General features: G+C 43.5%; 1 protein-coding gene across 2 annotated transcripts in view; it reads right to left on the bottom strand.

Annotated features, from left to right (window-relative positions):
* The window catches only part of Ppp2r2b (protein phosphatase 2 regulatory subunit Bbeta), a 393334-nt gene extending 380843 nt beyond the window's left edge, over window positions 1–12491 (bottom strand). Inside the window, exon 1 of one of the 2 annotated variants that reach the window (XM_060377325.1) lies at window positions 12064–12491. In XM_060377325.1, coding sequence (XP_060233308.1) covers window positions 12064–12137 — 74 coding nt within the window. In that variant the 5' untranslated portion in view covers window positions 12138–12491. The remainder of the gene's footprint in view (window positions 1–12063) is intronic. The other variant, XM_060377326.1, reaches the window with a different exon arrangement.
* Between the last annotated feature and the right edge of the window lie 247 nt (window positions 12492–12738).

The following is a 12738-nucleotide window of genomic DNA, read 5'->3' as shown; positions in this document are numbered from 1 at the left end:
ATAGCAGGCAGGAGAGCTGGCCCTACCCCTCACCTACTGTAGTACTAAGAAGAGTGGACAGTATACCTCACATGGGCAACACTGTAGGCTGGCCCTGGTTGCAGTGGTTGTTGGTGAGCTGGCCCCAAGGGCATGAGAGCAGGAGAGCTGGCTCTTTCTCCTTGCTGACTATGGAATTCGAAGAGCTAATTGGAGCAGTGCTGGAGAGCATGTGCTGGTGGTGTGGGTCAGCCCAGTAGGCGATCTGGTGGGCTGACTAGCTCAGATACCACCCAGGCCCAGGTCCAGGACTTAGAGTTGGCCTATCCTCAACATCATTTATAAACTTGTGGAGCATTTGAAGGGGCCAGTCCTGCAGATCCAAAGCCACAGGATCTCCACAATACAGGGCAAAAACAAGATATCTGTGTGGAATTCTCATGAGGATCCAGTATTTATGGTGTAGAAAAACCATTGGTCCCAAACCAGACCAATGACTTATTGGAAGGAACATTTGCAAGCAAAGAAGTGTGAACAAAAGGGTAGCCTGTAGGATACACTCTGGTACACTATAGCTTCCACAACAAGATTTTTTAATTTTTATTTTTTGGGGGAGGTCGCAAGGGCAGAGGGCAGGTATGAGGGGAGAGAGAGATGTTTGGAACTGGGGTACATGATATGAAATTCACAAAGAATCAATAAAATAAATATTGTGTTTTCTGCCAAAAAAAAGAGAAAGGAAGGAAGGAAGGTAAGAATCATTGGGCCAAAGAATAAGACAACTGAAAAGGACAAGTCTTACAGTCTGAATTATGAGACTATCTACAATCCAAAGTAGAAGCTCTAATCCCTAGAGTGACTGGGAGGCTGAGACTCTACAAGGTAATTAAGGTTAAGTGTGGTGATCAAGGGATGGGCCCCAATCCAGTAGGAACGGCACTTTTGCAAGAAGTGGAAGTGATACAGGCGTGCACACAGAAGAAAGACTCAGGGAGAAGGTAGAGAAGAGAGGCCTCTCCATGTGCCTCCAGTCTCTATAACTGCAAAATCTTAGTTTGTTGCCTTAGCCACTAACAACTTCACGTATAAAGGTAGGGCCAGGTTGGCTTTGCCTGATTATTTTCCCACAGATGCATCTAATCAGCTTTTCCTGAGTGCCCTGTATATGCTTTACAAACATTTCTTCTTTAGTTTCTCAGGGATACTGAGGTAGAGCTTATGATTGTCATCCTCTAGGTAAAGACATACAGACTTAGCTGTGGGTAGGTCGCTGACTAGGGGAAGCACTTGCGTTTCTGAGGTGAGACTGTGATAGAAATTCTTGGGCTTCCCACCCATTCTGTCATCTGTTTCATGGGACCTTGGAAACAGAGAGTGACAACTAAGATAGACATCTCCCAGCCTTTGCTTACGAGACTGGCTTTTGGTCCTTTCCTGCCAGATAGCCCACCTCCCTGCTTACCTATGAACACATAGCTGAGCATATGTACATGCGATCTAGCAGCTTTAATACAGACACTCTGGCTCTGTGAATAAACAAGATCTGAAAGCATTCTTAGCAATCTCATCCTAAGACAGCCTTTCTTGCCCTCTAAATATCATACTTTCAAATGCAGAGTCTAGAAGAGAATCCTCCATCCCATGCCTGGAATATTTACTAACTCTGTCAAATGGAGCACAGAGCTCCATAGAGCATAGTGCTATCACTCATTGAGAATAGAAATCCCTTTGGATGTCAGGACACGGGACACATTCTCATGTTATTCAGACATAGTCACAAACAGTATTCAGGCATTTGGAGAACACACTGAGCCAGGACATGTCTGCTCACTGTTGGGAAACACCAAGACCCCTTTTAGAGACCACATATGGCTGTTTGCTGTGTTCTGCTCCATTAAGTCTGTTATACGTTCTTTTACCCCTAATCTTTCCTGAGCAGTTTTGAAATTTTTTAAATCTTTTATACAATATAACTACTGTTTCCTGAAATTTATACCCTGACATAATTCCCACTTCCTCTTTGGTTTGAACCTAAACTCTGTAACTCATGTCCATGGACATACAAAGTTATCGGGCTCTAGATCTTTAACCTTCCCCTATTGGTCTCTGTGTGAAGCCAACTGGTTTTTCTTCAATCTTTTTTTTTTTTTCAGCATTTAACTTTTTCCCTGTGCAGAGGATCTAACCTAGTCTTGGGCATGCTAAGCATGGACTCTGCCACTAAGCCACATCCAAGTTCTTCCTTTACTCTTGATTCACCTTAGCTCTCTGTTGACTGGACCTCAAACATGCTGTCCTAGACCTGGAAAATTCTCTCTCATTCTGCCTTACTGAGTCCTATTCATCTTTCATATCTCAGTGCAGTGTTACCTCATCAGGATCATACTGATCTTCCTCCACATAAGGAACAAAACCTTATCAGACCTTGCTGTTAGCCAACACTCTCCATTGCAGTGTTGTCACTTTAGCCAGGGGTAAAATATATTTGCCTCCCACGATGGCAGGAATGACAACTACTTTTAGTATTCACAAACCACCATCTAGACGGCATCCAACACATGATGGAGATATTCTTTCCTCATGCGTTTTTAGTTTTTGAATGGATGAAAGAGTTTATGAGTGACTGTACCTACAAAGATACTCACTGGCCTCACTTGTTCCTACCATCTCCAGAACAGTAATAACCCATGACTCACCAGCGGGACCTACAGCAGGCTTCCCTAAGGCATATCTTTGAGGCTATCCATGGATGTGCTTTTCTTGATCACTGCCTTTTCAGACACTTGTGAAGATAAAGACCTTGGCCATCTCAACTCATCTTTTCTCTCAGTCCACTCTGCCTACGAAGAAACGATGACTCAGAGAACTAATGGGCCAGTCTCCATAAGGACGACAATGATTTCACCGTCTGTGATTTTCCTATTAGATTTCTGAAATTGGCTCCCAGTGAAGGAAAGGCCTAAGGGCACGAGTATCAGGGAGGAAATATGGATCCGGAAACACAAATCAAAACAGCACTGACTGGTGTGGGTACAGACGAACACCAGCAAGAGTGAGAGTGTGAGAATCTAAAATGAGAGCAAATTCCTTTGGATGAGGACATGGTGGATTGGGAGGAACTCAACTGTACAATCAGACCAGTTTGGCAATGTCCCTGGAAAGATACCCAGAGCAGAAGCAGAGGCACTTACGTGTCTAACCTGGCACATTTTGCTTAGCATCTTGTTTTTACAATAAACAAAAAAAAAGGAAACATTGTTTCTTTCACTTTAAAGTTGGATAAACAGACACACAGAGGACAAGTTTAAGTCAAAACCAGAACTCACCAGATTTTTACTGCTTTCAACACACAAACACATCATTTTCACAGTCCTGGCTTGGTGCCTTCACCTCTACACTCTGGGTAATCACAGGATTGCCGTGGCCATTATCCTCCATGAGACAACACGGAGAACCCTGGGCACACAGTTTGCTTCTGGTAACTATTTTCTGCTCTCCGTGTTTGCTATTGGATTGTGAGTTCCTTACAGATCTCATTATGAAATCTTGAAAGTAATTACTACTTCCCAGCATGGGAAGACACAGACAGGGCTTGTACTTACTTTCACTCCACAACAAGAGCACTGCTGTATTCCTGTGCTACTGCATTGCTGCTGCATTACTGCCCCTTACTGTAACAGAGATCCAACACAACCCTGATAAAGGAATAAGGTTATTTGGGCTCATACTTTCACCCACATTGGGTTGGACATCGTTGGATCTATTAACCCCTTTGTTTTAGGGATTGTGGTTGCGCAGCCCATTCTTGTAGTAGATCCTGGCAATCAACTCACTTCATAGCCAGGGATTAAAATCAGGATGAGGAAAGGCCTGAGTCTTTCCATCTCCTTCTAGGTCATTCCGCTAAATAATCTGAACCTACCACTAGATCTTACTTCCTAAAGGTTTCACTATTTCCTACTAGTGTCATGGCAGAGAAATGAACCTTTCCCATGAGCTTTGGAGGGGATTCCAGATACCAGCTATAGCAATGAGGTTTTACTCTATTCCAAGTGAGCTCTCCAGCATGAAATGAATCAGCTTCTGAAGGGGTGGCAGTGTCAAGAAATGACCTGAATCTAGGGCAGCTAGCCCCAGGCTTTTCCCCATCACCACACCCATATCCAAGGGTTAATTCCCCGGCTCTCCACAAACATGAAGAATACTAATATTACCAGATGATTTTTTTTAGGTTAATCACCACTGGGCACCATACCATACACTTGAAATGAATTATCCCATTTACTCACTAAAACAGCTGTGTTATATGCAAAAATTTTATCCCTCTTTTATACGTGACAACATTAAAGTCTGAAGAATTGGCTTTCTCTATGTTAGGTAGACATTTCAGTCAATACCCAAATGATGAGTCTTGAAGCAAATTCACAGTTACCTTGAAGCAGATAAAAACTGAACAGAAGGTAATTGACTTTGCAGGAGGGTGAAAATAACCCTGATTCTTCTGAGGACAGCCACTTTTCTGCCAGCTATCTTTGAATGGCTTTACCTCAAACAGAATCTCTCTAGCTGTAGGATTTTACTCTATCATTTCATTGCCATAGTAGGTGTGTGGTGGGGGATAGAAGGCAATAAATAATTTAATTTGTTTACAACAGTGAGGCAAGATATGTGCTATAAAACGTAACAAATCAGGGAAAAATAAAGGGAGGGAAGAGAAGGTAGGGGGGAGACTGGGGTTGGTTGACTTTTAGCTAGATGGAAGGCCAGGAAAGGATTCTTTCTCTGTTGTTGTGAGATGGTGTGATAAGGCACGATTGGACAGTAGTTATTTTTAGGAGGTTAAGCCTGAGAGGATTTACCTCAGAACTGGAAGATGCATATGAGAGAAAGGAAGGAACTGTGGACTTTTCTAAAGATTTTGAGGGGGTGGTGGCTGGAGTAACTCAGAGACTGGAGTTCTCTTTTACTTTTCTTTCTTTCTTTCTTTTTTTTTTTTGTTTGTTTGTTTTGACAGGGTTTCTCTGTGTAGCCCTGGCTGGCCTGGACTCACTTTGTAGACCAGGGTAACCTCAAACTCACAGAGATTCACCTGCCTCTGCCTTCCCTAGAGATGGGATTGTAGGCTTGCATCACCATACCCAGCTCTCTCTTATTTCTTAAGCTGGATAAGAAGGTTGGACACACAGGGTTTCTCCGGGGCAGAAAACTCACTGTGTGAGATTCCTACTATGTGTTCAGGTAGAGCTGTCAGGCGAGCAGCCAGGAAGTACCAAGCCAGGGAACCTAAGAAGGGCTGGGCAGCGAGGGAGAAGAACACAGAAGGATCAAATCTGGCAAAGCAGACAATAAACTCTTAGGAAGAAAGCAGTGGTCCTGTGATCCTGTGTGGAGTGAGACCACGCTTTGCTTGGAAGCAATGTGTAGCAGACAACTAGATTCCCTGGTGTGAGGACGAGTGTGACTCTCACAAAGCTCACCTTGGTTGAGCAGTACAAACACGAAACCAGAGAAAACGGGGGGTGACAGTGGGTATCAACGACTCTTCCAAGGCTTTTTTTTTTTCAATGGGGGAACAGGAGATGGGACCGTGGTTGAAGGCCCATACAGGCTTATGAGATGAGCAAGGCTGGATGACTTACTCTATATGTGTGGACTGCACAAAATGTGTCTGTAGAGAGGAAATGAGAATGGGCACAAGGGTAGGTATAAGGCACAGTGGAGTGAATGAGATCTTTCCACAGTGGATGCTCAGTAGGCCCCCTCATCTACAGCCACCAAAATTTAAAAATATACTTGAAATGTAAATGACAATATGATCTTGTCCCATTTGATCTTAACAAAATTCCTCGGTGTAGCTATCATTATTATTATTATTATTATTATTATTATTATTATTTTACCAAGAAACACACCATGCTTTGCAGAGCATTTTAAATGCCATGTATATTTGGGAAGATGAGAAAGATTGATTAGAAAATGAATAGTCAGAGAAAGCTGTGGATAGAGGCACATTTGATGTGGGCTCTGAGAGTGGGATGCTTCTAAATATGTGGAAAGGGTTTAGAAGAGAATTTAAGAAACATGAAAAATAAGAATTCCGTAAAAAAAAAACAAAAAAACAAAAAAACAACATGCCATGACAAGTCTATTCTTTGCATGCAGTCTGGCATCAGACTGCATGAGTTCTAATCTTCACTTCTCTCTCAACAGGAGTGAGGCCACAGACAAGTTTCCTGGCTTTTCAGAGACCTGACAAAAACAGAATTCACCTCACGGTTACTGTGAGAAACAGACACATACGAACATGCGTTTGCACCCACATACACACATAGTGGAATTACAGTACCATGTCTTTTATCTATCTTTACTTTAGTATTTCTTATGACATAATAAAAAGCTAGAAAAATATTCATTTGTGTAAAAAAAAAAAAAAAAAAAAAAGAAAGGATGTGGCTTCCAGCGGGCATTTCTGGAAATGTCATTGCAAGATACTCTGCTTCAAGATGACCCCTCTGGTGAAGAATCAGTCTTGACAGAACATGGGTGAGTGTGTTCGTTCATGCAGTTTCCCATTCAGTTCCTAATTTTAAAAGGTTGTCTTAAGGGTGCAGTCTTGCTAGGCCATAGAGGAAGACGATGCAGCCAGCCTTGATGAGACCTGATAAGCTAGGGACAGATAGAAGGGGAGGAGGTCCCCCTATCAGGGGACTAGGGAAAGGGCATAGGGGAGAAGAGGGAGGGTGGCTGGGATGGGGAGGAGATGAGGAAGGGAGCTGCAGCAGGGATACAAAGTGAATAAATTGTAATAAATTATAATAAGTAAATAAGTAAGTAAATAATAAATAAATAAATAAATAAACAAATTTAAAAAAGGTCTTAAATGTGTAATGAAGCTGAATGGGGAAAATCCAGGTGGCTCCTAGCTGTCCAGTATACAGGTGAGTATGTAGATAAGCAGATCCTTTTAAACAATAGGGGGCTGTCCTCACACCGACTCAGAAGGAAGTGTGTGGCGTGATGTGAAGGCTAAAGAGGCTCTAATGTTAGGGTCAAGGGATTTAGTCATGGGACTTGGTTCTGCTGGTTGAGTAAATTTGGGATGAGCCAACTCCTCACTTAAAACAAGCAGATAATGGTGCTCAATATGAATGGCTATTGTGACAAGTAGGCCAGAGACTCCAGACATAGTCTCTGGCTCCGAGTCGGGATCCACAGGCTTCCCTCCGGTTTTTCTTGGCTTGTCTCTCCTCTATGACTATGGTTTATGTGGCTCACATGCCTCCATCTTTATCTATCTATCTATCTATCTATCTATCTATCTATCTATCTATCTATCTATCTATCTATTTAGTATTCACTGTCTGAATGCACACCAGAAGAGGGGACCAGATCTCATTACAAATGGTTGTGAGCTACCATGTGGTTGCCAGGAATTGAACTCAAGACCTTTGGAGGAGCAACCAGTGCTCTTAACCTCTGAGCAATCTCTCCAGCCCCTCATATACCTCCATCTTGAAGTGGGAAATAGCAAGAACAGGAGAGGACAAGAACTCCACAAGGAGAGCAACAGAACAAGAAAATTTGAACACAGGGAACTTTGCAGTGACTCATATTCCAACCAAGGACTATTCATAGAGATAACCTAGAACCCCTACACAGATGTAGCCCATGGCAGTTCAGTGTCCAAGGGGGTTACATAGTAATGGGAAGAGGGACTGCCTCTGACATAATCTGATTGGCCTGTTCTTTGATCACCTCCCCCTGAGGGGGGAGCAGCCTTACCAGGCCACAGAAGATGACAATGTAGCCACTTCTGATGAGAACTGATAGTCTAAGATCAGAAAGAAGGAGAGGAGGACCTCCCCTATCAGTGGACTTGGGGAGGGGCATGCATGCAGAAAGGGGAGGGAGGGTAGGATCGGGAGGGAAGAAGGGAGGGGCTTATGGGGGGATGCAGGGTGAATAAAGTGTAATAAATAATAATAATAATAAAAAGAAAAAAAAGTCTTAAAGAAGTCTTCTCAGAAAGACTTTTTTCAGATCAGTTTTCCAGGATGAGTGGTGCTTTGTACACAGAATGTGACAGGAACAATTCATGCTGAAAAGGGAACACATGCAAAGCGTACCCCAGTGTTCCTTTAGGAACAGAACTCCACCTTGACTGGTTAAGAGCCAAAGAAGGTCTCCCAGTTTCCGTTACCAAATTAGGCTCCAATATTTATGTGTGTGTGTGTGTGTGTGTGTGTATGTTTGTGTGTGTGTATATATATATGTCAGAAAAACAACTGCAAGTCTTCAGAGTAAAAGAGTTTATTCTCCTAAGAAGCCCAGCACTACTTTAGATCTTAAAGTTGTTTTAGAATTGGTCTTAGGGAAATTGTTGGGGCAGTTTAATATTTGCTTGTGTCATCCTTCCACTCAGTGAGAATCCATCCAGTATCTCTTATGCACTTGGGAACATCCTGGTGCTAGAGGTACAGAAAAGAGTACGGTCACACGTGGGCTAGCTTCCACAAAGCCATCAGGCAGTGTGGCAGGGTAACAAAGGTGCCATTGCAATGTATTCCCAGTGACAAAGTAGGTGTGTTCTTGGAAGTGAAGAAACACAGTCTTACATAGCTATGATGAGCCAAGGGTCAGGGATGTCTTCCGGGCTGGAACTGGGAGTTGAAGGCTGGAGTAGGAGAGCATTATGGCAGAGGGGATTCCTAAAAGCCTGTGGCTGGAGGGAGAATACTGAGAGGCCAGTGATGGCCTGTATGGCCAGCAGCCAGACACGATGGAGATGCTTAAGGCCAAACGGGGAGAGAGGTTGGATGGGCAGCAAAACAAACAGGATCTTAAACACAGACATGTTTGAGAGCACAGGATAGAAAGGAGGTCATCAATTAATCAATCCGTTCATTAATTTAGTGTGATGCATGGGAATGAATGGGTACACATGTATTCGGAGGCCAGAGCAGTATTAGGGACACTTTCTTCTATTACTCTCTACCTTACTGCCTTGAGATGATGAACCAGGAGCTTGCCATTTGGGACAGGCCAGCTAATCAGTGAACTGTTCGTCCCTCCGATGCTGGGATTACAGCTATACGTGGCCATGTCCAGCTTTTTGTATGGGCACTAAGGATTTAGCTCAGGCCTTTATGCACACCGAACAATGTTTCTTATCTCCAGATCCATCTCTGTATGAACCACCCCCCCACACCTTTAAAAAGATTTGTTTGTTTGTTTGTTTGTTTATTTATATGTATATGAGTGTTTTGCCAGCATGTATGTCTGTGTATCACTTGCATGCCTGACACTTGTGGAAGCTGGAAGAGAGGTTCATATATCCTGGAACTGCAGCTACATATCTTCAGCTGCCATGTGGGGACTGAGAATTGAACATAGGCTACAAGAGCAGCCAGTGCTCTTAACTGCTGAGCCACCTCGTCAGCCCCAGGAGTCCGTATTTTAAACAAATCATTCTGACTACTATACAGAGAAAAAAAAAAAAAGCCTTCATCTTATGGATTAAATCACAGGGGAAGAAGAAAAGAACTAATTTATGAAGCTCATATTCTAGATTTCCTTCCTATATGAAGTGTTACATTGTGTCTGAACAATGCATTGAATATAACAAATTCAATGTACATGAAGGCCTGTTCGTCATCACTGTTCCTACTATCAATAGCCTGTCTGTGGTATTCTGAATGTATTCCTTTGAAGCCACCCTATGGAAATCAAGGTTTGGAGAGGCAAACACCTAATAGTACCTTCCTGGCATGCAGCAGAGGTAGGGTCTGAAGCCATCATCTTCCTGATACTGGGAACAGTAGCATCAAAGCAATGTCAGGAAGACAACTACAAGTCTTCAGAGTAAAAGAGTTCATTCCCCTAAGAAGCCAGCACTACTTTAGATCTTAAAGTTGTTTTACAATTAGTCTTAGGGAAATTTGGGGGCCATTTAATATTTACTTGCCTTTCCCAGGAATATTAGGAAATTATTCATTCTTCACTAATCCAGTTAAATGATATGTGCCATTCACAGCTGTAAATAAATAGGGTCAAATGTAGAGTAACAGTGCTGCTAAAAAGAAACCCCCATCTAGAGAAAAACGAAACAAACTCAGGCTCACTATGACCTGCTTTTCTCCTCGGGTAAACTTTAAATAAAGTAACTAGTTTGTGGTGACACAACTGTGCGTTCGAGGGAGCTGCTTGTGACTGGAGATGGCAGTGTAAAGAAAATGCGAACTTCCCAGGAAATGTCAGACACCAGTAGTCAAAGACAGCCAGTACCTGTCATTTGCTGAGCTTGAGGAAGACTATTACCTGTCACAGCTCATCTTCAACCTCCATGGGATGAGGGTGTCTTCCCTGCGCATTACAAGAGAGCAATTAGGTACATCGGGGCCAGCTGGCTTGGTATCTGACTCACATCGTTCCCACTATGTTCCAAGGCCTCGTCTGTGATGTTATTCTGATGGATGCTACTCTCTTTCCTAATTGTCTATATTCGATTAACAACGAATTCAAATACACGACACCTTATTCCCATCCCTGTTGACGGGGATGAAGCAGCAGTTGTTTGTTTTGAGACAAAGTTGGTATTTCCAGTTTGATAGAATTAATTAAATCGGTTAAAAAACATTTGTGTTCTGGTAGCAGTGTTGTCTACATGGCCAGAGTATTCAGTTTGATTAATGCATAAAATACCGACTGAGATCAAGTGTTTAGGTTTTCGGAGTCCAGGCTGGGAGGAGAGAAGAGAGGAGCCAATCGGAATATAGAGCCATTTAGGACCCTTCGGCTTTAGGCCTTCTGTCCGTGGAAAGTTCTGGAGATTCTGATCCATGCCACCTTTCCCCATCTCCTTCCTCAATATATATAGGAACACATACAGAGATGTACTAGTTTCCTCCCACCACAAGGAAGGAAAAAATGCCCAATGGGTCATTTGTTTTTAGCTATCAATACATTTAAAGGGCGCATGCAAATGTAAAGAGAAAGCATGTAAATGCCATCCTTGGTCTCAACTTCAAAATCATCTCAAACATCTTACTTCCTTTTCCCACCGAAGTAATCGAAAATCCACTTCATAAAAAAAAGCTTACTTCTCTCTTTTACTATACACAGTGCCCCCCTCCCCCAACTCCTACTGCAAGGATAGAATAGGCCAGTCACCCCCTCCATCCCGAAGATGACATCTGGACTAAGCTGGGACTATTTGTAATACAGTCTCACTTTTAGGATAACCCCTACAGCTGAAAATTATCCACCTTACTTGCTTTACATGAAATTGCGCTTTCCCGAGAACGTCAGAGCTAAAGAAACAAGCAGATCACACAGGGCAGATGGACCACCGGCTCCTTGCTGAAGAAATGCTGAGATCTAGAGAGCTTAGTAGTGGAAGAGGCACTGCCAGATGTTTACAAGGCGCACACGTGCACACAGTATGTACACACCCAGGTGTACGTATGTCAGGCTAGAAGCCGAGCAGTCTCGGACAGGAGCAGGGATGAGGAGCGTCTGTACAAGGCCCAGCCCCTGCTCCCTTCAGAGAATCTAACTTGAGAACCCCACAAAACACATTTCACAAGTACCGGAAGTCAGCAACCCAAGTACAGACTGAAGTACTCCAGCCTGACAGCCAGTACTCCCCAGTCACAGACTACACTAATTTTATTTTGCTAATTGCCATCTTGGGCATGCACCAAGTTATTAAGCAGTGACAAAAACAGAGCGAGGATAAACGTATGTGGCAGCACCCACTGTTTTTCCTCAGCACTAGTTCCAACGACTTGTTTGCATGTTAAATGGAACACGGGGATTGACAAAATGTTTCTGAATGGTTTTCAGAAGCGCTGCCAGCTTTGAGATCACCTTTGCAACATTATCCTGCTCTTCAGAAAATACTTCCCCTTCCTCGGAGGAGGCAGGCTGATTTTCGGAGCAGATCTATATGTCAGATGCAAGCTTTCCCAGGAACGACAGTCATCTAGGACGCTGCAGAAGGCAGCGTCAGCAGAACCTGTGGGAAGTCAGACATCAGCCCACTTTGTCCCACCCACCCAGACATTCTCCCCCTCTGGTCTGTACCTTCCGTGTGGCAGCTGGAAGAGAGGATGGTGTTTGGAGGTCTGAAGATATAAGGCAGGTAACGAGAGAAGCATTTCATCTTCCAAAGGAAAAAGAAAATTCTAAATGAAAAACCAGTCTCCCGAATCCATGAGGATTCTCTCGGCCTTGAAAGCTGGCTACATCACCAATATGTTTATGTAGGTTCTCTCCCAGATCTGCGGAGCTGGGGAGCCCAAGGAATAACTGGAGATGGGTCCCATTTTGCCATCAGCGCCAGGAAGCAAAGCCTTACATTTCTGCAGGCAGCTCAAACTCAGAAGCCCCCAAGCAAGCTGGGATAGAGCCTCTTCATTGGCTGAAGCTCCTCCGAGCAGGATTGCTGAGTAAGTGAGTCCTGCCTGTAAACACACGCTGAAATGTTCTGCCTGAAGCCTCCACCTTTCCCGTGTGTCTGCCTCTCACTATTAGCAGTGCAGCCGGACACGGGAGTGCTGAGGATAAGTGACCATCTCCTATTTAGCTGAAAGATCAGATTAAACAAAGCCAGCATAGTGTTCTGCCCTGGAGGGGTTGGCTGCTCAAGGGAGCCACCCGCAATGCCACGGATCTCAGGAATATTAAAGTACAGTGCAATGAAATGGGTCTCTGTCCTGAGCTTAATCTAGATTTAGTTCTTTTTTATTTATTTTTTTT

The sequence above is a fragment of the Meriones unguiculatus genome, chromosome 2 (genome assembly GCF_030254825.1).
Source record: "Meriones unguiculatus strain TT.TT164.6M chromosome 2, Bangor_MerUng_6.1, whole genome shotgun sequence".
Classification (NCBI taxonomy): domain Eukaryota; kingdom Metazoa; phylum Chordata; class Mammalia; order Rodentia; family Muridae; genus Meriones; species Meriones unguiculatus.
This window is presented reverse-complemented; position numbering and strand designations above follow the sequence as displayed.